The sequence below is a fragment of the Eschscholzia californica genome, unplaced genomic scaffold (genome assembly GCF_041429995.1).
Source record: "Eschscholzia californica isolate CP2 unplaced genomic scaffold, dmEscCali1.0.p SCAF_2, whole genome shotgun sequence".
Lineage (NCBI taxonomy): Eukaryota > Viridiplantae > Streptophyta > Magnoliopsida > Ranunculales > Papaveraceae > Eschscholzia > Eschscholzia californica.
The window spans coordinates 6,274,771-6,301,592 of NW_028238309.1; the positions used below are offsets into that span (position 1 = coordinate 6,274,771).

General features: G+C 37.1%; 3 protein-coding genes across 7 annotated transcripts; all 3 read right to left on the reverse strand.

Annotated features, from left to right (window-relative positions):
- Positions 1 to 855: 855 nt before the first annotated feature.
- LOC147555674 (uncharacterized) lies at positions 856 to 5,135 on the reverse strand. The gene is made up of 3 exons (XM_086663342.1): positions 4,701 to 5,135; positions 2,133 to 2,338; positions 856 to 1,353 (listed from the first exon to the last, which is right to left on the reverse strand). Exons 1-3 carry the CDS (start codon positions 4,788 to 4,790, stop codon positions 1,092 to 1,094), a joined length of 558 nt encoding a protein of 185 aa, XP_086519468.1. The 5' UTR covers positions 4,791 to 5,135; the 3' UTR covers positions 856 to 1,091.
- A 3,280-nt stretch (positions 5,136 to 8,415) lies between these two features.
- On the reverse strand, positions 8,416 to 11,943 carry LOC147555675 (uncharacterized). 2 transcript variants are annotated; one of them, XM_086663576.1, is made up of 6 exons: positions 10,782 to 11,943; positions 10,467 to 10,687; positions 9,736 to 9,958; positions 9,562 to 9,647; positions 9,343 to 9,434; positions 8,416 to 9,097 (listed from the first exon to the last, which is right to left on the reverse strand). In XM_086663576.1, exons 1-6 carry the CDS (start codon positions 10,869 to 10,871, stop codon positions 8,844 to 8,846), a joined length of 966 nt encoding a protein of 321 aa, XP_086519702.1. In that variant the 5' UTR covers positions 10,872 to 11,943; the 3' UTR covers positions 8,416 to 8,843. The 2 variants fall into 2 exon arrangements, with proteins under 2 accessions (XP_086519702.1, XP_086519701.1); XM_086663575.1 differs by having other exon boundaries at positions 9,736 to 9,961; positions 10,782 to 11,926.
- Positions 11,944 to 16,885: 4,942 nt separating this feature from the next.
- On the reverse strand, positions 16,886 to 26,077 carry LOC147555676 (helicase-like transcription factor CHR28). 4 transcript variants are annotated; one of them, XM_086663346.1, is made up of 13 exons: positions 25,394 to 25,971; positions 24,322 to 24,403; positions 23,705 to 24,175; positions 23,114 to 23,599; positions 22,785 to 23,017; positions 22,024 to 22,095; positions 21,722 to 21,799; positions 20,721 to 21,627; positions 20,353 to 20,483; positions 19,953 to 20,174; positions 18,612 to 19,217; positions 18,183 to 18,392; positions 16,886 to 17,473 (listed from the first exon to the last, which is right to left on the reverse strand). In XM_086663346.1, the coding sequence occupies exons 1-13, from the start codon at positions 25,541 to 25,543 to the stop codon at positions 17,369 to 17,371; spliced, it is 3,753 nt and encodes a 1,250-aa protein (XP_086519472.1). In that variant the 5' UTR covers positions 25,544 to 25,971; the 3' UTR covers positions 16,886 to 17,368. The 4 variants fall into 4 exon arrangements, with proteins under 4 accessions (XP_086519472.1, XP_086519471.1, XP_086519469.1 ...); XM_086663345.1 differs by having other exon boundaries at positions 24,322 to 24,415; positions 25,394 to 25,945; XM_086663343.1 differs by having other exon boundaries at positions 22,785 to 23,599; positions 24,322 to 24,415; positions 25,394 to 26,077.
- Between the last annotated feature and the right edge of the window lie 745 nt (positions 26,078 to 26,822).

The window sequence follows — 26,822 nt, forward strand, 5'->3', positions numbered from 1 at the left end:
TATATATTTTTTTTTTATTCTCTCTCTTCTCTCTCTCTCTCTCCAAAAAATAATTTTTTTTTTTTTTTTTTTTTTTAACTCTCTCTCTCTATAGATCTAGAGAGAGAGAGAGTGCAGCCATTGAAGGTCTGCGAACAGACCTTCAATGGATCTGTTCGCAGACCTCCAAAGGGTCTGCGAACAGACCCTTTGAAGGTCTGTTCGCAGACCCATTAGAGGTCTGCGAACAGATCCATTGGATCTGCTCTCTCTCTCTCTCTAGAGAGAGAGAGAGATAAAAAAAAAAAAAAAAATTTTTTGGAGAGAGAGAGAGAAGAGAGAGAATAAAAAAAAAAAAAAAAAAAATTTGAAGGTCGCCGGCCGGAAGTTTGGCCGGCCGGCGACCTACCGGAGAAGATGATGATGTGGCGTGGTCAACATCTCTGGTCTTGGGTTAAGTTTGACCTAACGGCGTTAACTTTGCCGTTAGGTCAAATATTGATGAAGGAGGTGCTCTTTTGTAGAGGGGGTCCTATAACCAAATGGGTTATAATGAGGGGCGCTTTTAGCGGGGAGGCCTTTTAACAAAAACGGGGGGGCCTTTTAACAAAAACGGGGGGCCTTTTAAAATTTCCCTTAACCAAAACTTTGAATTTTGGTGGCGCTCATATAGGTGTAGCAGGCCAAATTGGGCACTATTGATAGCCTAAAAGTGGGGAAGAAGAAAACCTCGCAAACTCGGCCAGGATCAGACTTCAGCGGACTCAGATTAAGATCTATAACGTGCCAGGGCTTCGTGCTCCTGGTTTGAGCTGATTAGCTGAGTTCTTGAAAAGAAAATTTAACATATGATTCCTCTCTTGCCAACAACACTATAAAAAGTATTACTTATTTATAGAAATAGCACTGAAGCAAATCCATGACAGAATAAGAGTCAAACCATTACACAAATAGAAGTTACAACTATCACATGTTCTTCGATCTAATGTTCACACTAACAGAAACACATAGTTGTAACTGATCAAAATGAAGCACTAATCTAAAAAGCAAATATCAAACAGAGTAGTTTCTGCTTTCTTTTCTTTGTTTTTCGGCGTGGAATTTGGTTAAGACTAGCTGTAAGATCCCATACTTACGCCGGTGTCTCTTCCATAAGGTGCTTGGTAGCTATCTTTAGCTTTTGTGTAGCAAACGAAGTAGAGTTCGGTGAGTATACCTGTAAAAACAATGAAAGCTGCACCTGCCCCGAAAACTCCCTTTCTCAAGGTCTGGCAAGAAGGTTTTTCGGTTGAGAAATAGTTGGTGTATTTTGTGTGGTACGCATTCCTTACAGAACCGGCAAGCAAGCACACCTCAGCGATGAAGAACGTTAACCTGTGAAATGACAACTTAACAATATCAGTATTCGAACAAGAATGGCAGAAGTCGCATCGATTACGGACAACATAATAGCTTTTATTTCGCTATAGGGAAATGGCTCTGAAAACCAAAAAATACTGAAACCGCCTGCGCTCCTACAATGGACGCGCGACTGGCCCAACAACTCCCCCCCCCCCCCCCCCCCCCCCCCCCCGGCCCCCAACCATATTGGTTTTTAGTTTCAATTAACCACTGGGCTTTGATTTGTTGTACCCCGGGCTTTTATACAAATGTTAGGCAGTCTTAGGCCTCTCTTGCTCCACAAGCTAGCTCAAGAGGTGTGGCTTTCCCTCAATTTTTACAGGGGCAGAGGAGGAAAAAGTCACCAAGACTCACAAATATTTTCACCACAACTAGAAAGTTAGGCGGTCTTGGGCCTCTCTTGCCACACAAGCTGGCTCTAAGTGGTGAGATTTTCCCTCATGTTTATGAATTAATCACCTGCTCTTCCACAATCAATGTGGGATTATCCCAATTATCCGCTTCAAAACCTAAGTGTTCTGATTTTGACAGGGGCAAAGGAGAAAAAGTTACCCTATACTCACAAATAGTTTCACTACAACTAGAATAGACATTTAACTATAGGTCTATTATACACAAAAGGCAAAGCTAAGGTTTGTGAATAAAGAGAATTATAGAACAGGCAGATAATGTCACTGATAAATTAGTAATAAGTTCTTTTCCCACTCGACATTTCCTAAAGGAACTTCTTTCCGGGAAAAAGGATTACGTACCAGCAGAAGATGAATAGTATAATTGCCCATGCCCTTGAACCGCCAGGTCTTAGAGCCTTTCCGCAGCAAAAACATTTGCTTGCCACCATTATAAGGACTTGACTAGCCATGAGGAACAAGAATGAACCGACACCAAATCCAGTTGAGATGTCGGAATCGTAGACACAGTAATTACGAGTTTTATCAGCATCTGGAACAAGAACTGCCTGCCAGAGAACATATGAACAATCAGTCAATGAAAACAATAATGGAAAGATAGAAATCAGGGCCAGCTAATACCCTTTATTATCTGTTTCTTTATTTGAAACTATACATTCTAACATTCTGGAATATGTAAAATGAATAGCTATAACTAAAATAGCCAAGTTTGTGGGCGTCTAACTCAAAACCGATAAGCAATTGGTGGAGAGGCCTTAAATATTACACTCTTGGTCACAAGACTTCCTTTATTGGCCATGTGGGACTATTATTACAAGCTCCTTGATGTTCAAGCCTTGGTCATATTATATGATAAGCTTGTTTGCTAAAACTCAAAACCATTTGACATTGAAAGAGAGCCGCGTTAGATGTTACGTTCTCGCTCATGAGATATACACTCTAAGTATTCCTACAAGATTTCTACCTCGGGTAAGTACTTGTGTTTGAAAAGTGGTACTACAATAAGAACGACAAAATGTAACCTGTTTTGTTCAATGTATCAAAGAAATGGAGTATTGAATCTATTGATAAGGAGATATTTTGACCATACTAATTTTTCTTTAAGACGGCTTCCTTGGTCTGAGCGATGATCAAAATGTGGGCCACATTTCAAGCAGCGAAACCATTGTTATATGACAGCTTCCTTGGTCAGAGCGATGATCAAAATGTGGGCCACAATTCAAGCGGTGACACCACTGCAGTTTTTTTTTCATTCTTTTTCATTTTCCCCACTTAATTGTTGCTTTTCCTTCTACTTCTTCTTTACGAATTTTTCGTAGTTACCATAAGATATATATGCGCGGTATTGGTCAAAAGTGTCAAAGATGCTCCAACACAAAACTCGTGATTCTTGGACATGTTTATGTATATTGGATGTTTTGAAGGCAGACAAAATTTTCAGGGGTACAAAGACTTTTTGGGTGGAAGAATCAAGATATCACTTCTTCTTCCTCCTCTCCTCCCACCTCGGACCATAACCACCGCCATTTTTCTCTCTCTATCCTCCCTATTTCGGCGAAGGGGGAGGGTTTCGCCTGAAACCCTCCTCGAGGTTTTTGTGGTCGGTTTACACAAAATCAGCCCCTAAGCATCCCATGGCCGGTATTCGCGGAACCAGCCCCTAGGGATCCGTGGCTGGTTTCCGTTTCGAGGGTTTTAAGGGTTTCAGGCGAAAACCTCCCACTTCGCCTGAAAAGAAGGGGGTTCCAGCAAAGGGGACCCTTCCCTTTGCTGGAACAATGAGGATAGAGAAAGTTCTCTTTGCTGGAACACTGAGGTAAGAGAGAGTCAGTTTTAGAAAGAAAGAGGGATTTAGGGCAGATAGAGAGAGAGATTTAGTGGAGGGAAGGAGAAAGAGAAAAACAATCCCAAAAACAAAAGGGAAACAAAAACAACTTCACCTAAAATTTTGTCCCCTAGAACATTTTCAGAAGTGGCGACCTTGTATATTTGTGATACCATTTTGTTTTCCATCTTTAAATCTTTCAACAAAAAAAAAAAAACTACAAAATTTAAATGAATTTAGGTTCGCTCCCAAGACTACCCATTATACTAATTTTATGAACATTCAAATCGTAAGTTCTTTCTTGTAGTGAAACATATCATTGTCATTCATGACCAGTGGGTTCGAACTCAGCCAACCTTCCTCTCATGTTAGTCTACATGCTTCTAGACAAGCTTGTTTTTGTTACTTTTTCCTACCCTTAGTTCCTACCTTTTGCTCCATGTATATACAACAACATGAGAAAACTACCTTGACGACATATCAAAGCTTCCTACTAGTCACTAGTCAGTTCATTTTCAGTGATATCTTAATTTTGTACTAGCAAAAATCACTATAAAACTGATTCAATCTTATAAGCATTCAGCTTTCGGGTTAGGAGAAACAAAACTTTTGTGGGTTAGTGGGTGCTTGAAGATTAACTCCTATTTGATTGAAGGATTCAACTTTAACCTAAGAAAATATAAGATCTTAGAACAGAATAACCCACAAAATGGAGATCTCATTGTTAAAGTTCACTAGGAGAAAGTTTTTCTAGTCAGATACAGATGTGGGTTTTTAGAAGAAAGTTTAAAGTCAACCCAAGTTTCAATTTGGACTCTCATTCATCATGTTGTTAAGAGATTGGAAAGTGAAATCTTTTAGGGCTACAGCAAAAAAGTTTCAATTTTTACAGAAACCCTTTGTTTTACCTAATTTATCCATGCAAGATGAGTAACTAGTACTAAATAGTAGTATAAAGAAATGGGTGGTATTCAAAAATATAATGAATTTGACATCTAAAATTTCACTATCAAAAGTGTAAAAAAATGGAAATTACTCAAATAAAAAACAAGCAGCTCAAGTATGAAGTTGATTCGAGTACTGACCGTGCTTCTTCTCTGTTCAGCTGCAACAGCAAGACCAAAAGCTATGAGATCAAGAACGAAAACAAATATCAAAATCACAGTCGAACCCATTATGTATAGCAGCAGCAGCAGAGATCAACCCACCAAAATACTTCTCTCTCTCTCTCTCTCTCTCTCTCTCTCTCTCTCTAAAATAAGAAGAAAAGGTAAGAGAAGAAGACAGAAAGAAACACAGACCAGAATATGCGTTTCCAGCTTTCCACTTACTATTACTTTAACCTCTAATAATCTCTCTCTCTCTCTAATTAAGTTTTTTTTTATTTAAGTAGAATACTGATTGAAGCTATAAATGTCATACTAGTACAATTTATTAGAATAAGTCCAACCTTAAAACTAATTTATCCTTTCATCTTTCTTTATAGTATTTATTACTTATTCTTCTTTTTAGATCAAGACAAAAAGTACAAGAATTGTGTCATTGGCTCATAAGAAGTGACTAGTCCTTCCAATCTCTTAATTTTTCTTTTCAGTTTAGACAACTTCTTCAATATCATGGATACAAATACCTGTGTCACGAGACTAGTCTTCCAACGTGATGGAGACCATCTTCTTATTGGGCCTCACGGCCATGGTGATAGTGGGCCTCACGGTCAAGAAGTTACATTAGCGTAGTTTCTATAATTAAGTGTTTAGGGTTTCCATAATTGTGAGTCTTAGCAATCAAGGAAAGTATTATTAGTAGTTATCTTATTTCCTTATTTGAGTTTATCTAGGAAAGTAAAATCTCTACATAAGAGAAGTCTAGTCTGTCTTTGTTAACCAGATCAGAGAATATTATGAATCAAGTTTATCGTTAATCAAGTTTATCGTTTATTATTATAATCAAGTTTATCGTTTTATCGCTTTTATCATTATTTCATTAGTTTAGTTTAATAATAATAATGGTGGATTCCATTACTTTTACGCTTCCGCAACAATCTACATCAGCTGGTATTCAGAGCTTTAAGAATCTGGGAACATATAATTTTTTTTAAATACTTCTCATCTTGAATGTTGGAATAATCTTCCGCGTTTGGGTTGGGATCCTTTAAGAGATGCACAACAACTCTATGTTGATCGAAAAGATTAAAACACAATTAATGTCGATTCCAAAATTCCTATGTTTGATTATCAATATCATATAGATTTTTGGATTCAACAGATGGAAGATTGGTTTATAAACCAAGAGGTTCGTGATGAAGATAAGGTTTTTATTCTTGAACAACACTTGTCTACAAGAGTGTATGAAAAATACAACGAGATGCAATGGAGACTCGTTAATGAAGGAAAATTGTTCGTAGATGATTGGAATAAAGTGAAAAGTATTTTTCGATATGATTTTCTCCCTTTACATGAATACTTATCTTTTATAGAATCTCAAATCCAATCGAACAAATTATTATCCGAAATTCCTTCGACTACCATGGCCAATATTATTGAAGGAGAGGTTTTTGATAAAAAAAATCCTAGTTTTTCAATAATGGAGGAAGAAAATTTCGATGAGACAGATCAAGAAGAAGAAATTCAACTGACCAACACAAGCTCGAATAAGTTGTTTGATCCATATATGATTCCGGGAGACGAATTAGTTGTGTCGAATCATTAAATACTTTCTCCTCCATTGATTTCTTCATGGCTTTCAACTTCAAAGAATCATACAAACCAAACTTCATGGCCATCCATTATTTTTCCAAGAACAAGACAAGTTGTATATGTGACCTCTTTCGTCAAACTAAAAGACGACGGGCGATGTCGCAATTTACTAGACGTATCTACGTTGGTATTGATTGTGCGAGTATCTTGGCAATATATGTTTCACATTATAATTGGTGATATTGTCAATATTTTTCTTTTTCGGATTTTCGGCAATTTTCGTGAAAAGTGGGAACTAAGGATTGCCTTCAAACTCGTCGCCGAAGTTACCTTCAACATCGCTGATATATATCCTCATTACTTGGACGATCCGCTTTATGACAACACCAACTTGGGGGCAAGTTGTTCCGCAGCAGGGGAGTATGATGGAGACCATCTTCCTATTGGGCCTCACGGCCATGGTGATAGTGGGCCTCACGGTCAAGAAGCTACATTAGCGTAGTTTCTATAATTAAGTGTTTAGGGTTTCCATAATTGTGAGTCTTAGCAATCAAGGAAAGTATTATTAGTAGTTATCTTATTTCCTTATTTGAGTCTATCTAGGAAAGTACAATCTCTACATAAGAGAAGTCTAGTCTGTCTTTGTTAACCAGATCAGAGAATATTATGAATCAAATTTATTGTTAATCAAGTTTATCGTTTATTATTATAATCAAGTTTATCGTTTTATCGCTTTTATCGTTATTTCATTAGTTTAGTTTAATAATAATAATGGTGGGTTCCATAACTTTTACGCTTCCGCAACAATCTACATCACAACGTGTACGAGTTAAAGCCAATGATGGCGCGAAATTAGCTTGCAAACTAATTTAGACGGTCGAAGTTCTCATCGAAAGAGAGAAATCGGCACGCTAAAATTGTTGTCTATGTCATTTTCCTTAAAACAAACAATGACATGGAAGAAAATATAGGATGCTAATGAGCCGGAATGAATAGACAATGAAGATGAGTCAGGCCATATCAAAGAGAAAAATAGGCGGCTTCATCCTGACTGTTTTTCTCAACATTTCGGCCTACTTTCGGATACTTATTCGACTAAAGAATTACAGAAAAACGGGCGACCTTCTTCTTCTTCTTCTTACCCAAACATGGGGTGGAGAAAAAGGGTGGTCAAAAGATCTTGGATCTTTCGCATTTGTCACATTTTTTCTAAAAGAGCTCATTTTTAATATGAACTGGACGGCTTTAGAAATCCAAAAGTAATTTTAACCATGTTCAAAGGCCTAGGGGGACACAGCTTCTCACAAAATCTTGTAGCAAGGTAAGAGCATCTCCAATGGAACACTCTAACAAACACTAAAAGTCCTTGTTGTCAAGGGCCAATAGAGATTCTCTTTCCTAAATATCAATATAGAGACACTCTAATTTTTGTTGGTCTCTAATGGAGATCTCTAAAGTGTCTATACTTAATACACATGCCCTTCTTCAATTTAATAGATAAAAAGTAGTTGAAAAGCAAGATTTTCTATTGGTTGAAATTTAAAAGTAACACTTAGAGAGTCTCAAGTAGACACTCTCATTTTAGAGTTTCTCTCTCTAGACACTTTATAATAAATGTGTCCACCTCATATTAGAGTGCTTAATAAAGTGTTCCATTGGAGATGATTTTTTAACAAAAACTCTAAAAAATCTATGTGGCACTCTAAGTTAGAGATTGAGTGTCCATTGGAGATGCTCTAAGCTATTAGGATATCCCACCGGTTTCAGCCCTTAAGAGTATTCTAATATAAGCTCTATAGGCGCTCCACTTTATATAAAATTTGGCTTAACGGAAGCGCTTAAAGCCAATGAGGCAATGATAGCCCACTTCCTTTATGAATACCACCACTTTGGCAGTCCTAGAACCTCACTTCCCATACCTTTGGTAATTGAGCAAGAGCTACCCAAAAGGAAAAAAAATTCTCATCCCTCTTTCCATTCCATGACTAAACTATTCGAAGAGAAACTCGAGTCAAAATCGAAGGAGATAGATAAAATGAGTTGGATTCAGACAGAAAAAAAAGAGTCTCCAATGAACTGAAAGCAATCTCCTTAAGAAGTAGAATTGCAACTTAAATCTTTTTTTCCTTTTCTACTTTTTTCTCATTTTTTTGTGCTTTTATAATGAGTTCTCAGATTGAGAAAGATAATACATGACCCCACATTAAAATTGATATCTTGATATTACATGGCCTTTTTCTTCTCTCCCTCCAGGCCTCCCCCTCTTCCTCTATCTCTCTCAGAGCCCATTTGAGAAACCAAAATGGGTCCACTCACTGAAGGCCCATACAAAACATAAAGCCCACAACTGAAGCCCAAAACAGTAGAATGTTCACCACCATCAGTCTCACCACTATGATGACCCACATTAACAAGCTCATCACAAGCCCAACCACAACAAAATCAAAGTTAAGAAGAACATATTCTTGTTTTGTTTTGTTTCTTTTTTTTCTCAAAGAAAATAAAAGAGTTGTTTTTTCGTGTCATGTCAAATTAGCCGTGTCGATTCCCTACAAAGTAATTGAAGTCATGATGCTGGACTCTTAGCTGCTTTAGCCACGAATCCGCTGCACTTAGAAGTCCCATCATCTTTTCTTGGTCTTTACCTTTTTCGCCCGAAAACCATAGATTCCCTCCTAGCATCTTGTATGTAGCTAACCCAAATGGTGGGAGTTCCAAACCTTTAACTTCCTTTTTCTTCCTCCTTTCCACGATTCCAATATCTTCTTCTTCATTATTGCCCACATCTGCACGATATAAAAAAAATATCACGCAATAATTAAGATTCATATTCTATACGTCGCTCTCGAACTTTTCACATAGTCAAAAGATAGTCGAAAATTTGTCCTTTCACTACCCTTCGGTGTAATAGTAGTGTAAACAAAAGGTGCAAAAAGTTGTGATAGAGGAAGGAGAATAAGAACAACCTTATCAAGATTTGGGCTTATAGGATTAGGGATAAAAATAGAAGATGAAAGGGAAGAATAATAACCTTGGAATGATGAGGAAAGGGTGTGATAAGTGAGGAAGCATGCAGATAAATCCTTGACTGTTCTACCCGTGGGTATGTGGTATATTGGGTACCTAACAAAGAACCCCAAATCAAACAACTTTAATCACACATATAGCTCAAATGGATCTCCCAAATTACCACTCTAGAGATAGAGAGAGAGAGAGAGAGAGAGAGAGAGAGAGAGAGAGAGAGAGAGACCAAGAGACAGCCATCCAACTAGCTGGTGAAAGATCTACACTTTTTAAACTCATTAGTCCTGGAAATCTTCTAGCTAATCCATTGATCTGAAATACATAAAACTAAACTATTACAATTCAATGACATTTGAGTGTCCATATGACCATAAGAGAGAGAGGAAGAGTGATGACTTACCTTGTCCATGAGAGGAACTCTTCCATAAGGTGGTGATCTCTCAAAGTATTGAAAATAAAGGTAACCCAATCTATCATTAAGATGCCAAAGATTTTCTTGTTCGAACGTGTAATCCTCCGAAGAACCACCGTCCCATCTCCATTTATCGCTCTCACTCTCATCACTAAAGGAATCGCTAAACGAATCCCTCGGTGTCTCGCTATCACCCGCCTCTGCCTCTTCCCTACTAAACATATTCATCAAAAATGTATTTTCCCATAAGTTTTTGCTCTTTCAAGTATGTAGTAATAACATAACTAACCAATTCAATTTGGTGGTCACTCAATTCTATCACTTTATATCTCATTGATATCACAATGAAATTGACAAAACCCATGATAGAAGATATCTTAACTAGTCAAAATCTAAATCTAAAAGCAACTTTCTAAAAATGTATATTCGTAAGAAACCACAACTTGATCGATATATATTAACGCGGATAAAAGATACCTTACCCATAACTCGTAAGTAAGAAGATATAGATGATCATGAAGAATCAAAAGTATTGCCATGGGAGACTCAAATCATGTTATATCAAACTTGGTTTAGTTACACAAAACAGAGTTTAAGAACAAAAACAAGTACTACTAATTACTACAAACTAAATTCGAAAATTGGAAATCGAAGAAGTGCGTATCAAATAAGAAACTCGAATTCGATCAATGAAAAGACTAAATTAGGGAAATTGTTACCGTAAATTCATTAACGAAGAATTGCTTGTGAAGATTTGAATTGCAGAAAGATAGGGAACATAATATTGGACAACAGTTTCATCATTGTTTAATGTAATTGGAGTTCCAGCACCATAAGCACTCCATTCATCATAACATTTCCAAAGATCACTCAATGTGAAATACTCAATTGTTTCTTTCTCCCATGGATGCCATAATTGATTCAGATTTCTCATGGCTGTCTGCAAAATTCAAACAAATTAAAATAAACAAACACCCATACCCATTGATTCTTATAACAGATCAACCAACATATAAATGGAAAATTCAATATACCTTGGATAGAAACTGAGACGGAACGATCGGTGTCGTACAATCGAGAAAACATTCAAGATTTGATTGCATTGTTCCTCTCTCTGAACCCATTCTTGTGTTTGTCTAGAGAGAGAAAGAGATATTGTAGAGAGAGAGAAAATGGGTTTCCTCTGTTTCCTTCCCTCTGTTCTAAAAATCAAAAGAACAGAGAGAGACAGAGGAAAGATGAAGAGAAAGAGAAAAAACAGAGAGGTGAGGGTAATTCTGTTTCCCCTTTCTCACAAAGTAGAGAGAGAAAGTAGAGAGAGAGAGAGAGAGAATTGGTTTAGAAAAGGAAAGGATTAGAGAAGAAATCGGTCTAGAGAAATTCTATATATTGACGTTTCAAATAACTAATTTATAAAGGGAAAGAATCTGATAAAGTTATTCACCACTTCATCTTCTTCTTCCTTTATAACTTCCCTCCCTGATTCTTATTAAAAAAAAATCAAAATCCAAAATTAAGATTTCATGAAAATGATTCAATTCTAAAATTACTCAAACCACAAAATTAAACCCACCCAGAAAACGAATCACTCAAAATTTTGGCCGACAAAATGCAATCAAAATTCCTCTTTATCCTTCTTTACAAGTAAAAATTGTTACTTTCTCTCTCTCTCTCTAACTTATTCTTTCTTTCTCTTTCTGTTTTTTCAATCGTTTTCAAAAAAGGGTTTTCGAATTTGATCAAATTAAGACTGACCCAAATGCTTAAAATCAACAAACTTGTTTCCCAAGAACGTTAGAAAACAAAGACTCTATCTAACCCTAGTTTTCCGCTTAAAGATGGAAGATTTGGGGAAATAACGTTGAAAACAAACTGATCCCCAACAAAAAACAGAACTTTTTGAGATTGGTCATAAAAACAGTTTTAGAATTTCACAAAATCCTCGTTGAAGATAGATAGATAGATTGTTTCTCTCTCTAAAGTTAGGGTTTTTATTAAAGTAAAGATAACTAACAGGTTAAAAAGAAAAGCTTTCCCAACTGCCCAGTTTGGAAAAAGTCAGAACAAGTTCAATTAAGAAAAAGTTTGATTAAATCTCCCCGCTCTATTACTCTATCAAAAAGGATTAGGTTAATTTTGTGTCATTTTAAATTGATAAGATTACTAATTTTTTGTTTAGAGATTGGATTTGTGTTTGGATTGGTTTTGTTTTGTTTTGTTTTATTTAATATTGTACCATGATTTGACTCTCCTATTTTCAATATCTTCTAGTACAAAATTTGTTAGTATAATGATATAAATTAAGAAGACATATTTTTGTAGGGGTACCCCCTCTTTTTCTACTGGACTACAATAGTCATCATTACACGGCATCCCCACGTCACAAAGTGATAATACAAAGATTTATGAAGATCGATGAATTACATAAGCACAATAACGGTCTAATTTGAGTTCTCAAAGCCATATACATTTGCCCTCAGAGGTCATCCTAAGGGCATAAAGCCCATCTAATCTACCTCTAATTCATTTATACACAAGTTCGATAAATCGATATGCACTTCTACGGGATCGAATCTGAGACCTCCGTGTTGTGGAATGAGTGTCTAACCACTACACTAGAAAGTGGTGGTGTGATAGTTTCACATCGCTCACGAGAGTGTCCAGAGCCTAAGCTATAGGTGAACGCTCAAGCTTAGTAAGTGTCGAGGCTTTTTGGGTGGACTTGTGGAGTCTTTGTGAAGAACAAAAGTTTGTACTTATGGGCTTGAATCTGAGGTCTCTAAAACGGAGACAATATCGATAACTGTTGGGACTTGGGGCGCCACATGTGGACTTAGGGGTACCGCTTTAGGGAAAGTGGAAAGATTTTCAGGAGTACAAAATTTTAAAGAGAAAATGTGGACTTTTCTTGTGCGTCGACAATGAAACTTCTTCTTCCTCATCTCCTCGCATTTCCACCTCCTTTTCTCATCTCCTCGCAATTCCACCTCCTTATCTATTTCTTTTCCGCCTCTCACCCCTCTCTCTAAAAGTTTGACACTCTAGTTTTTCACTATCCTAGTGAAGGGAAGGGTTCCCTTCGACAGAAGCATCGTAGATAGAGAAAGGGACTTGGAAAGAAAAACGAGGCCAATGGTAGTTTCTCGACGATTGATACCGGTGTGACACCGTGAGGTGTGGAGAAGAAATGGTGATGTATGAGGCTTGGAGAAAACAAAAGAGAAACAAATAAAACGATTCTACTTAAAAAAATTTACGTGAAAATTTTTGTATTTTCTCTAAAATGACTACGTCTGTATCATCCTAAAGCGTCAAATAGAATCTACTCTCAAAGATGAATTTCCAACAAAAATTGGAAGAAATTTCAACAAAAAAAAAAAAAAAAAAAAAAATTGGAAGAATGTTACAATGACACTATAAAGTTTGAAGATTGAATCTCCAAGTAAATTTTTAGGTTGTCAACAAAAAAAAAAAAAAGTAAATTTTTAGATAATATCCAAATAAAAAATCCATAATCTCATGAAGTGGTTGGAAACTTGGAGGGCCATCCCCCACTTCCTCCCTCTTTCATTCATTTTCAATATCAATGTGCGCCCCATGAGTTGGATCAACTTCTCAAGTTATTTTGTATTTTTTTTTTTTTATGATATCCCCTATTCCCTCCTTCAAACATCTAACTAATTGACTAATTGCCATAGTCAAAAATCAAAGTCAAAGTCAAATAAAACATCTTACACATCAGATGTGTGATATGATCATCTTCATCTTGTCTGGTTATCAATTCCTGCCTGTGCTTTTTATATTTTAAGACTCGTTTGATATATGAGATAGAAGTCTTCACAAAAAATTTTTGCTTCCTTTACTTGTAGAGTCTTTTGTTCATAAAATCTAGATAAGTAAAGATTCAAATATTAAACCCAATAGGGACAAGATAAAGTCAACAAAATATTTGTATATTGTCGTTCCCTCACGTACACATGCATTTTGGAAACGTTGAAATGCTCAATAATGGATTATTTCACTTCTAAAATTATGCACGTTTCTATTTTCACCTTGACTTGTGTACAATGTTTTTTTGTTAAAAATAATACCACGGTGACTTATTCGCACATGAAATAGATTGAATCGTTCTCATTGCATCTTCATTATACTTTTTAGCAAATGAATTTTGTTGAATATAAGTTCTGTGTAGCTGTCCACAATACTTGGTCGGAGTAGTTTTTTTTTTTGGTCGGAGTAGTTACAAGTAGATTTTGTAGGTCTCGGATTTCATGTTTTACCTTTCTCAGGTAAAAAAAAAGGGTTATTTCCCTAATGGCCCCCAACTTTGTGACCAGCTTCCCGCCTGACCTCCTACTTTACAAGAAATACCCATATGGCCCCCTTCCGTTATAATACCGTTACTCTCTCTCTTCCATTTCTTTTCTCTCTCCTCCAACATGTTTTCTCTCTCTGCCACCTCGTTAAAACCAGCCAACTCATCATCTTCTCCGGGAAGGTCGCCGGCCGACCAATTTTCCGGCCGGCGACCTTCAAACCTAAAAAAAATAATTTTTCTTTTTTTTTAATTTTTCTTTTCCGGTCGGGTAAGTTTCTCCTCTACCCACTCGGGCGGATTCGAGCGGGCTTTTCTGAAATCTCATATGATCAAAGCCCGCCCAAGCCCACTAAAGCGGCGGGCAAGTCGGGCTTCGGGCAAATCGGGCATCGGGTTTCTTTATCTGATATTTTTCTACCAGATCAAAAAACTCTAGAAATTTGATATTGTTCAAATCAGCTTCTCTAAACAAATTGATACCAAATCTTTACAAAATTTATAAATCGAGAATGAAAGAAGTACTCAGATTCCGTAACATAAGAAATCAACAACTGATATAGATCTATATATGCAAACATGAGACTTGGTTGTCTTCCACTTTTTTGCTTGTCTTTGTATGTTCCATTAGTTCTTTGTTATTCCTTCACATCGAAATAATCTTAAAATTTGACCACTACATAGAGATGGAAGATGATCCCAATAACTTATTTAATAGAGAAGAAGGTTGGCATAAAAAGGTCTAGTAAATAAGAGAGAAACGGCTAGAGAGAGAGCTTAGATGCTTTTTTCTCTCTCTATGCTACCGAATTTTTCAGATTCAATGTGGTAAACTATTAAGGTTGCTTCAATGTGTAGTTCATATATTGGGAGAAACCCTAAATCTACCTTGGGCTTTATAGTGAAGTATAATCGCCACTTAAATTGATTGGCATCTATAGGCACCCGCCGGGTGACCATATCGGGCTCGGGTATGGGCGGGGTGGCGGGCAGAGCTTTTCACCCGACCCCGTCCATGAAAAATCATCGGGCTGGGCGGGTAGTACCCATCTTCGGGCGCGGGCGTCCATGGACATTGTTGGACGCGGGTAAACGTGACGGGTATCGGGCTCTCGAGTATAATTTCCACCCCTAGTTGAAAGTAACCCTACTTCTCTAGTTGGATTGTTTTCTTCTTCTTTTTTTGTTGAGAAAGTTGGATTGTTGTCTTAGCTTTCCAATTTTATTCTCCTAGTTTTTTCTTTTTGTGGAAATAATTTTATTCTCCTAGTTGGATTATCTCTCTAGTTTTTATTCTTACTAGGTTTCTTGTCCGTCCTATGGATGGGGAAGATCCCTCTTGGCTAACGCCTTTGCGGAAGAGAAAAATAAATTTAAATTATAATATAAATTACATTAACTTCTCTTAATTTGTAAATCATAGATTCATATTCTAAAATCAATAGAGGAGAGATAACCGTGTATTTAAAGAGGAGAGAGGGAAACATGTATTTATGGAAGAAATATCACAAACAGAAAATATTTGATAAAAAAAAAATTGGGAGATTTAATTTCAATTTTAAGTGAAATAGTTAGGCGGTTGAGAGAGAAATTAGGAAGATACGGGAGAGTGGGTTAGTTATTTAGATCTCTCCCACGATTTTCTACTGTAAAGTTGGTAATTTTTAAGATGTAATCCGTAGGAGAACAAAAAATAGGGAGAGAAATATGTGGGTAGTTATTCTAACCAATTTTGACTGATTTACATAGATACCCTTCTTTTTTTAGTGTATTTACATAAAAAGATTTTTATATTATCCGTCGGATGTGTTCTCAACTAAATCTCTAAAATAAAATGGACGGTCAGACTTATCCCATGTATAACCGACTGATCTGTTTTAATATAATAGATTTTTTTTCTCAACATCTAGGAGTGGGAATCGGTCTGAGACGGTTGATACCGGTCTCTAACTTCATCGATCGGTCTACTCGGACATAAAATGTTAGTGACCACTTATTTAATCGGACGGTCACTTTCAAGAATTGTTTGTCTATTGACCGTTCAAGACCGTTTATTTTATCGGGTCAGTCGGGCACGGAACGGTCTCTATCCGGACTTTCCAATGAAATTTACATAAACATAGAACTTCTTTTTTATTACCACAAATAAAATTACAAATTACGAATGAAAATGTTTAACGAAAGAAACACAAGTAATTATAAAAAAAAGTTGATCATCATTTGGCAAGATATAATATAATTAGGACGTGAGTTAATCATTTAATCTACCCTCGTATTTCCGATAACATCCATTGTCTGACAGTACAAGGTCCAAGACAAAGTACATCCTTGAACAAATATGTGGTTGATTCAAAGTTAGTTCCACGACCTTCATGTCTACAAAATTCGACGGTCTATAACCTCTAAAAACGAGGACGGGTTATGGTCACTCGTACCGATCGGTTAGCGGGTGGTCCTTCGACACAAAATTTTGGTCGTAACCGTCCACCAATTCTTTCGGGCCGGTCGGACACTGACCGTTATGACCATCGGGTGCCCGTGGACACTTTTTGTCTTGGTCGAACGGATCGAGTAGCGGTATTCCGGGATTTTTTCCAACCACTATCAACATCACACTCATACATCCTCTCTCTCATCTTCTCACTCATCTTCATCATTTTTGATCTTCCATACATAGTCCTAAATTTTTTTTTTAACTTGACCTTTACAGCATTTGTGTTCAGATCTTCCTTATGATATGCCGATTAGGTACGATGTAAATCATGATTCTATCACTTCACTTAATTTAACTTACCAAAATAACAGAACTAAACACGAGAGAGATACACAGTGAAATCTCGATGACCTAACTTCATATATAATCAATAAATAAAGAATGGGCTCAACTGTTTTACATTTTCAAGAAAGAAAGAAGGTCAATGAACTTTGGTATGGAACTCAGAACCCTAAATTATGCTATTAGAGGAAGAGAGTAACTACTCCAAAAATCAATTAAGGAAAAACTAAGCAAATTTCAGGACTGCAGTAAATATATTCACATTATCTTCTCCCACTGTCAGCTTCTGTTGGTTCCTGCTAAATATACTGTTAATGAATGCTTTTCTTTACTTTTTAGTTCCTTCCGAAAAAAAAAAAAAAATGCTCCAAGAATATCGCCTGTACAGCTGCTACCTACGAAACTCAACCGTTTCTCTCAAGTATATGAATTGCTTGATCTCTTTGACTATGGAATTGACCGAATATTTCATGATTTTGAATGGAATTGCATCGCACTTGACCAATTAAGTGCCAAAACTGAGTTAAGAATTATGCCATAAAAAGATATTCCAAGTCATCTACAGTAAGACGAGTCTGACGACCACCGTCCTCGTCTTCCCCGAATGCAGATGAAACCATCTGCCTTTTCTTTTCCTGCAAAACCCGATTATTGAATTGCATTATTATCAATATATTGTTATTCGGTGAACATTATCTCCAAAGAGGCAGAATATAGTGCAAAAGAAACAGAAATAGTTAAATAAATGAAACATATGAAGCTGAAGTCACAATATAGCTTCAAAAGGTGGCTGAAGTGGCTGAGTCCAGATCCACTGAACTCTTGATTAAACATTCAAAAGGCAATAGTAGAGAATTGGCACGTGTTAAGTGTTACGACGAAGGACTAGCAAACTAGAAAAGTCAAATGAAAGTAACCAATCACACAGAATGCAAGATATTTATGTGGTTCGGTTGGTGAGACCTACTACACGGAGAACGATGGTGCGATGATTTTCACTATGCATCGAGAACAAGATTACAGAGACTTCTAGAGTGTAGATATGTAACGGACTAAAACCCTAGCACTCCACGGCCTCTATCTCTCTCACAAAACCGAGAAAACAGGATACCTCCCTTACATTGATAGCCACCCTTCGAGATATGACCCATATCTAAGGCGCTTTCAACATAAAGTTTCCAAACTATGACATCTAGTTTTGTGCACATTGCATTATGCATATATACAAGCATTGCTCTTTTTTTTAGTATGGCTCCTGAGTACTATCAAGTTATTTTGGTAATTGAAAAAAAAAAAAGATATATACTATGGTTTATAAATGGAATAGGAAAGGAGAAAGTGTACCTGAAGAGCCAGTATTCGATCTTCAACTGTGTCCTTCACAGTTAACCGTAATACAGACACAGGACGAGTTTGTCCAATACGATGTGCTCTATCAACTGCTTGATCTTCGGTTGTAGGATTCCACCAAAGGTCCAGAAGAAGAACATGACAGGCAGCTACCATGTTTAGACCTAGACTTGCAGCCTTCAAAGACATAATTATAACAGTAACCTGCCACAGAAGATGCAGGTCTCAGTATTTAATAAGGTTGTGGAACAAATTGATATTGGGTACTAGAAAGGTTCTTCCCCCTCACGAAATGTCATATAGCCAGTAAAGTTATTTTCCTCGCTTCAGCCTCTTCATTATTTAATCACTAAATCATGTACTCTCTCTCGAAACAGAAGTTATTTAAGTACAAATCTAGGAAACAAAAGAACCAAAACGAACCTCTGGAAGGGTGTTAAAATCCTTGACAGCTTTATCTCTGGCAAGAACGGACATCGTACCATCAAGTCTCCTGTAATGTATGCCAGAACTTTTCAAACGAGCCTCAAGCAAGTCTAGCATCCTTGTCCACTGGGAAAAGACAATTGCCTTCTCTGGAGCTTTAGTAATTGAATCTTTTCGACATTTTTCCACATCAACAACTTTTTCACCTGCCATATCTTTGCACGATTCCCCAATATGGGAATCAGAAACAACCAAGTTACCAGATTTCAAGGAATTGTCTTTCAAGGGACGATTTCCAGGTTCAGATAGTGCTTTGAGAACCTCAATAGCAGCTTTAATTTTGGATGAATCAGAGACACCCGTGGAACTTGGCTCAAGTGCCCCCGCAAGTTGGGGGTCAAATTTGCCAACAGAAGAATCATGACCAGGCTGGTCTGATAGAGAATGTCTCAGTGTTGATTTAGAGAAGACCGATGTTACGCTTAGTTGAACTCTGCACTGAGCTGAAGGACAGAGTGTGTCATCACCACTGAGGCGCTCACAGATGCATTGATTGCAAAAAACGTGACCGCAGATCGTAACAACAGCATCTTCAGGCGGATCCTATTAAAGATCAGACAGTTTAAGAAACAGATTAATCTAACTTCTGCAAAATGATAAATACAAAACTTTTGGTCTACGTAGTCAACCTATTGAGTTACTCGAGATTGGCTAAGCCTTAGGAATAGACGAGCCTATCTCCTATAAAGCCCCAGAGACATCCAACCAAACTTGATAAGTCAAGTAACGTATTAAAACTAATGAGTAGTTTTTCTCTTTCAATAATAAATTGATGATTAGAAAAGAAGAGAGAGAATAGAGCAAGAGATCGACCGTATTCATTCCTACACTAACTTCTTCATGGACACTCATTTCTACTTGCATAAATACATAGTTATATACATATACGTATCAGATAATTACGACTGGAATCTCAGAATTAACTAGGCAGTAATTCAACTAAGGTCAGACTCCGACTTAAGTTAGTCAGGGCCAAGTACCGAGCGCAACGCCTTAGCCTTAGATTTCATCCCAAACTTGATACTACTAAGATCGGGAAAACAGATGTTCACACAAATGGAAAAATGATGGAGTATAAAACCTCAGCCAACTGCCTGCACAGTTTACGTGCATAAAACTTCTAACTAAGACGATTATTTTACTTTTAATATACTCATTCCCCCTATTGAGTATTGACAGATGATTGTCATGTTAACCTAGATAAACGAGTAGAAATGAATGATGTTAAAAAGAAGATCCAAGAGTAATCCAAAATGGCGAGAAGTAAGAGTTCCATACATTGCAGATGCCACAAATTGCCAAGAAACCTTCCAGGCAATTTAGAAGATCCATTTGCTTTTCCCTAGGAAGTTTCTTTGCTACCTCTAGAGAGGAACTCCAAACAGAACTCGAATCATATCCCTTCACAAGAAGAGGATGATCACAAGCCTGCCGAAGCCGTAGCAGCATCAATAGAATATTAACGTAATTTTGCTTCACAGTTCCAGCAGCTGCATAGACCTAATTGACAAGGGCACGCATAGAAGTTAATAACACTTGAATACACACACACACACACATAGTATATATATGTATATATATATATGTACACACACTATATCTTGAAGAACATCCCATGCTTAGCATGGGCCATTCACATTATGACACTAGTTACATAATGTATACAACTTTATCTTACTTTGAATTGTGCACGTGAATCAGCCTCTAGTTGGGAATAAAAATCGCGTTCCTCGTCTGAAAAGTTCACCTTCTTAAGCTTTATAGTTTTCGGCGGTAAGTTAATAATTGGTTCTCCGTCAATAACAGTTGCTGCAAAAGTAACCATCAAATAAATACAAGTACAACCAGAACAAAAAGAAAAATTAATGCCCGTAACTACGTCAAATATAGAAATAGAAAGAAAAAGAACCAACAAAAGCACAATCAGTCTTAGTAACAGAAGTACAACCAGAAGCATTGTGGCCATACTATATAAGAAACTTTAACCTTTCAGAGAATAAGCAGAACTGTAGTATGGGCATGCACAAGTATTTTCTGCAAGTTTACCTTTTGTTCGACGTAGCATTATTGTCTTCAGAATAGCTTGTAGTTTCCTGTACCCACTTGTCGGGTTCTTACTAATTGGAATCTTTATAGTAGAGCAGAATGACGTATAGACAGCATAAGGGTCGTACCGGAGGAATCTGAAGTAGCTATAAAGATCATCAATAGAATTTTGAATAGGTGTTCCAGATAAGCACCACCTTCTTTTTGCTCTCAGTCCCCAACATGCCCTGGCAACTTGAGTCCTATAATTTTTAATGCTTTGGGCTTCATCTAATACCACCCTAAACCATCCAACCCTTGCAAGAGGGCGGGCGCCAGCTTCAAGCAATGCGCTATCCAGACCCTTCTTGTTTTTACGCTTTTTCTTTTCCGAAGTTGGATATTTTCTTTTTCTACTAGAAGAGAGTCCCATAGAGGAAAGACCGTCAGATTGTTGCTTCCGTTTCTCCTCATCATCTTTGTCAACAAGGGGCTGCTTCGGAACCTCCATGCTCACAATGGAATATGTTGTGATAACAACATCATACTTGGCCAGCTCACAAGGATCCTTTGTGCGATTACTTCCATGATATACTAGAACCGAGAGATTAGCTTCTTCCTTGACCTTAGTTTGCAGCTCCTCAGCCCATTGCCGTAAAACACTAGTAGGACAAACAACCAGTGTTCCAGCAGCTGGCCTTCCCTTTGCAAGCACAAACCCGCTCTCGGACTTTTTGAGGTTTTTTCTCACCGTAACATGACCAGAAATCCCATCTTGCTTCGTTCCATCATGGTCTAGGAACCCCTCATCGTCGTCCAAGTTTAGAGCTTGAGACTCCTCTTCCTTGATAGCCATGGTACTCAAGTTGTATGATGGGGATCTTTCCTTGAGAATTAAAGCGATTGTTGATATCGTTTTCCCCAAACCCTGCCAGAGAGTGATGGTGAAACAATCAGATTTTCTGGATAGTTTAAAATCAAATAGTGGGGCGCTTATCAATTCTAAAAGTATCAAAATCAACCTGATCATCTGCAAGAATTCCTCCAGAGCAGTGTAAGCTGGCGGTCTCCTTTTGAACCATCCATGACAAAGCAATCCTCTGTCCAGAAAAGTTATTTCAGTATATATTGGTTGGATGACGGGAAATAACAGTTAGGGATATAATATATGATGCCCTAGTTTTAACTATTGTAATCATGTACATATCCTTAAAAGTGTATAATGAAGGAGAAACACCCTCTCTAACCAGATGTGATCCACCAAAAAGAACATATTTCAACCAAATGCCCTGAATAACAAGGAAAACCAGAGCAAAATGTATACCTGATGTCTCAAGAGGGGAACAGCCAAACAACCATCTGGTAGACTAGATTCTGACTTTGGCTGGGAAAGATCCTGAAATATAACTCAAATTATGTTTAAAACCTCAATGAACTTGTTCAAACAACTCATAAGTAAAGTCCTTCAAAATATTGGATAAAAACAAAAGGAAACATTGCCTTCTCCACTAAGTAGACGTGACAAACAACTGCAGTAAGACATTACAATGGTCCTGAGGACCTGAAGACCAATCTACATGATCTCATCAAATTCGAAAAGAAAATAATAACCAGAGGAAATTTAATAAACTAGAGAAATCAGGGAAAAAGGAAATGCACAAAGCAAATAATATATATGCTTCTAGTTGAAGAAGGTGACTCATCTTGGACACGAAAAGGTCGAACTTCTGGATCTAGATTACAGGCAGAGATAGTGAACAGAGCCTCTGATCATATCTCCAGATCCACCCTTACTCCTACCCTTCTTCTAGAGCATATCAAACTAATGCTTTTGAATTAGATATCCTCAATATCATAATAAAACTAAACACCAGTTCTACTAAACAGAGAAACAACCAGAAGGAAAAAGGAGATTCCACAGGACATGCTCGACAAACAGTTGGGGGATATATAGACTACTAAGCCATACATTTCATAGAGCCTTAGATGAAAGATGTGACTTTTAATTCGAAAATCAACATAGGCAATAGGTATCATCTGTACATGTAAATAGGCACTAAATAAATCATTGGCTATGGGGATCACCTGCATAGCAGCCCGGAAAGTGAGCCTCTCATCATTAACTTTGAGCCTTGTACCTTCCATTCCTGAGTGAAAAGAGTCGCTGAACCCAGGCTGATGTGCAGTAACAAGGGACTTCCCATGCACTATATATGGAGATGGATGTATGGGGTCACTAATATCTTCAAGGATACATATGTCAGCATCATCATCATCGTCATCAATACTGATCTTGGTAGTCGTGCTTCCCTGAATAACTTTATCAGCAAATTTTATAGAATGAGATATCATGCTTCTAGGTGGAAACAGAAGACAACATTCTTCATCCCTGATAATAATCGTTTCTCTCTTACTTGAAGTAGATGACTGGACACCAGAGGACAATAGACTTGAGGCATGGTAAGCAGAAGGTCCATCACTGACACCACTACAAGGAGAGGTTATACCCACTGGTGAACAAAATCCTTTAGAAGCTTTATCAATGATACCTGCTAATGCATAAAGTTTGCTTATTCTTCCACCCTCCACAGACTCAACTTTCTTCTTAGTCAACGAAGATGACTGAATACTAGAAAATGACCGCCTTGAGGCATCATCGGTGAGAAACCCATCATCAGCGTCAGCCGAAGGGTCACCAAAAGTTCCATTGTCAGAAATTACACTAGGAAGTCCACAAAATGACGCTGGTAGAAAACTGCCAGCTTCATACTTAATACCAGAAACCTGATCATCACCAACATCAGAATGGGGTGGATTCGTTAGAGAGATGTGTGCATCCATGAGAGCGAACTCGGAGGGAGATGCACCTGAATCCTCCATCTTCGTGAATTGTGAAGGACCTGCAGTTCATAACAACAAGTTAACATGCCACAAAATTAGACAATGTCCTGCATTAACATCACTGTAGCATACACTAAATTATATTAAAAAAAAGTTTGACCTACATCTGAAATGAAGATCTCCTTCCACATGCCCGAATTCAGTGCTGTTCTCATTCTTCACGTGTGAGAGGTTCATATAGTCAATACAATTTGGAGCCTGGTTAGCATCTACAGGAGAGAAACTGAGTACAGGACAATTTGGTGTACGTTGTAATATCTTTTTACCATCAATATTGCTATACAATGTAGAACTACCAATCTTCTCCCCTGACCAAATGTCATGTTCTGTATGCGAAGTTTGTAACCAATCTGTAAGACTGGCAGAGCAACTATGAACAGGGGAGTCAACACGTGGTGAAATATCAAACTTTCCATAATCAAATATCATGCCACCAAAGTCTGGAGATCCAGATAAGCATTCTGAGTCCACTCCTGTCGTGGGAAAAGATGGCTGCAGACATTCTGAAGGACACCATAGAGAAGAATCTGGCAAAACAGGCCCTACTGGAAACAATTCTTCACTTTCTCGAATGCCTGAAAACACAACCAAGAGAAAATAATGAAAATCGATATCACATGAGAGCCTTCTCAATAACTTCACATTGACATCAATGTTCCACTATTTGCAAAATAGGAAACAGTTAAACAACAAAGAAAAATTGATAATCGCGCAAACTCACCGTTTTGAGACTGGGAATCTCTGACATCACCCTTAGTTTGCTCAGCTTGGAAACTGTGACATGATAAATCTTCTGGATTACTCTGTAAAACAAGCTGCTCAATCTCCTTAGTCCAAGATTAAGATAAAGTATAACAATAAGAAACTATTTAGGAAAAAGATTTCAATCAAAAAGACAAGAAAACTTGTTTGACTACTTATTAGCTGAAGCCTGGAGTTTCATTACAATCAAATGGCATGCTTTTTGTTGTACTGGGTCTTCAACATATGATATGCCCTTTATGGTTTGGCATAACATTCATGTGTTTTTGGCAAGTTGTAGAGTTTCACACGAACTGGTTTCAGTGTCTCACAAAGCCTGGTTAATAAAGGGTAGGATTTTCCCTAATCATGTTCTAATATCACTTCTCTTAGCTGATAATGAAGGAGAAGAAGGCATGAATTTTGTATTGAACTGCAATTGACAAGTGGTTTGTTAATGTCATGGCATCGGCATTGCCTAACGTGCAGAGGTTTTGGTGTGTAAAGGACTTCAACAAGCTTCAGTTAATAGCATCCCCTCGTAAATGTGTGATTGTGTTCTAACATAGTTTTCTGCTTAAATTTAAGCTCGGAACTTTACTGCATAGAAACAACTGAACAATCTATATACTACAAATTATCGAAAATTCAATCTCGCAATTGCCTAAACAAGAAATAAATAAATACCCAAGAAAGCTACAAATTGAAATCATAAGTCTATGAGGGTAATCTTAGCTACCCATTGACTAGTCTCTGTTTGCAACTCTGAACTTTTCGCCCTAGATCATAACCTACAAGTCCTTAACATGGCATTACCATGTTTACTCAAAATTTTATACAATTTATGATTATGAATAAGCTATTACTTATCCCAATCCCCATTACAAGAAGAACTTAACTATGTATGCGATTATAAAAACATCTACAAGATCAATCTCAAAATTATAACCTAAATTGTTTCTAAAATACTAATATTAGCTCCAACTAAAATAAAATTTCAACTGATTCAATCTAACCCAATAACCATTAACAGTATCCAATTACAAAAATACCTGAGATTGTTCAGTTGTAGGATCAGAATCTTCTTCTAGAATTGCATTGAGTGCATCAATATCAAGCGAAAGATCACCCCAATCTTCATCAACTGCAAAGAAATCATTACTTGACCAAAACCCCGAATTATCATCAGTCGTCATCACCATAAAATACCATAAAGCAATCCCAATTCTACCATCAACTCCGAAACCCTAATTCCAATAAAATAAAATCCCCACAAAGAAACTTCCAGAAATAACCAATCGATCAATAAAATAGAAACCCAATCTAGATTTAAAAAGAAATTTCAATCAAGAAACAGAAATCCCAATCGTTCTCCGTTGCGATTTTTAGAGAGAGAAAGTGAAAGAGAGAGTAAAGGGGGAGAAAAACGAGATGGGCGTGGGAGATTAGTTCATATAGGGCGGTGAAGACGGGGGAGAAGAAGTGGATAATGTGAAACTGAAAGTCTTACGGCGACTGGAGAGAGAGAGAGAAAGACTTGAAGAAAGCAAAAGAGGCAAGTAGGGGAGCTGTATTTCCCTTCTTCTATTTGATTACTAAAGTATGTACCAATAATCCAAAGTTGCTATTTAAAAAACTTGAAAAATGTGTTCATTGGCTATATAGTTCAAAATTTGGTTGGATGAGAGGAAAGTGTTAAAGGTCCCTCCTTACGTAAAAAGGAGTGACTATGGTTCTATTTTTGAAGTGAAATAGGTTTGTTATATTAAGACAAAAAAGAATATCCTAATTCTAGTAGAATACCTCTTTATTTGTCATTGTAAAAGAGAATTATTTATGATCATATCCTCTTATACAGGGACAGGTTAGAGAGAAAGATTTTTTTTTCATATTAAATCATCTCGGATTAAAAAGAAATCAAAGAAAGAGAATCTTCTTAGACCATATCTTCTCAGACTAGAGATAGATCACAAAGATGAGACAAAGAGACAAAAAGGTCATTTCAAATCACATGCTCTCGAGTTAGAGAGATAGAAATCAGATAGAGAGGAAGAAAGAGATTAGATAGAGAGAAAGAGAGGATTCTCTTAAATCATATCCTCTTAGATGAGAGAGAGAGAGAGAGAGATCAGAGAGAAAAAGAGATTCTAAAGTGGTTCTTTCTAGAAAGATTGAACAGAAGAATTAATTTGAAGAAAGGAAGATTATTAATCTTGTGAAACCATTTAGTTTTGTTTTATACTTCTTCAGGCTTAAAGGTTGATGATCCAGAAAATGATCAATGATAGGCCTAAAAATAGGTCTATTCCCGCAAGTATACGGGGTCAAGTTATAGTATTTATAATAAGATCGAGTATCGTCCCAAGGGATAGGTAGGTAACTTCAGATATTAACGGCGAGTTTAGCCCAATAATCAAAATGTCAATATCTAACTTAGACTAACACACACACACACACACCACTTCATAAATTTGATAATTG

Coding starts and splice junctions, on each gene's coding strand:
- LOC147555676 (XM_086663343.1), bottom strand. CDS start 25,543: ATGGTGATGACGACTGATGATAATTCGGGGTTTTGGTCAAGTAATGAT. Junction 24,176..24,321: donor AGATTCCCAGTCTCAAAACG/GTGAGTTTGCGC, acceptor TTGTGTTTTCAG/GCATTCGAGAAAGTGAAGAA. Junction 19,218..19,952: donor CAATTTGTGGCATCTGCAAT/GTATGGAACTCT, acceptor GATCTTTAATAG/GATCCGCCTGAAGATGCTGT.
- LOC147555674 (XM_086663342.1), bottom strand. CDS start 4,790: ATGGGTTCGACTGTGATTTTGATATTTGTTTTCGTTCTTGATCTCATA. Junction 2,339..4,700: donor CTGAACAGAGAAGAAGCACG/GTCAGTACTCGA, acceptor GTTCTCTGGCAG/GCAGTTCTTGTTCCAGATGC. Junction 1,354..2,132: donor ATACTATTCATCTTCTGCTG/GTACGTAATCCT, acceptor GTCATTTCACAG/GTTAACGTTCTTCATCGCTG.
- LOC147555675 (XM_086663575.1), bottom strand. CDS start 10,871: ATGGGTTCAGAGAGAGGAACAATGCAATCAAATCTTGAATGTTTTCTC. Junction 9,962..10,466: donor TCTTCGTTAATGAATTTACG/GTAACAATTTCC, acceptor GAATATGTTTAG/TAGGGAAGAGGCAGAGGCGG. Junction 9,435..9,561: donor AGTTGGATGGCTGTCTCTTG/GTCTCTCTCTCT, acceptor GTTCTTTGTTAG/GTACCCAATATACCACATAC.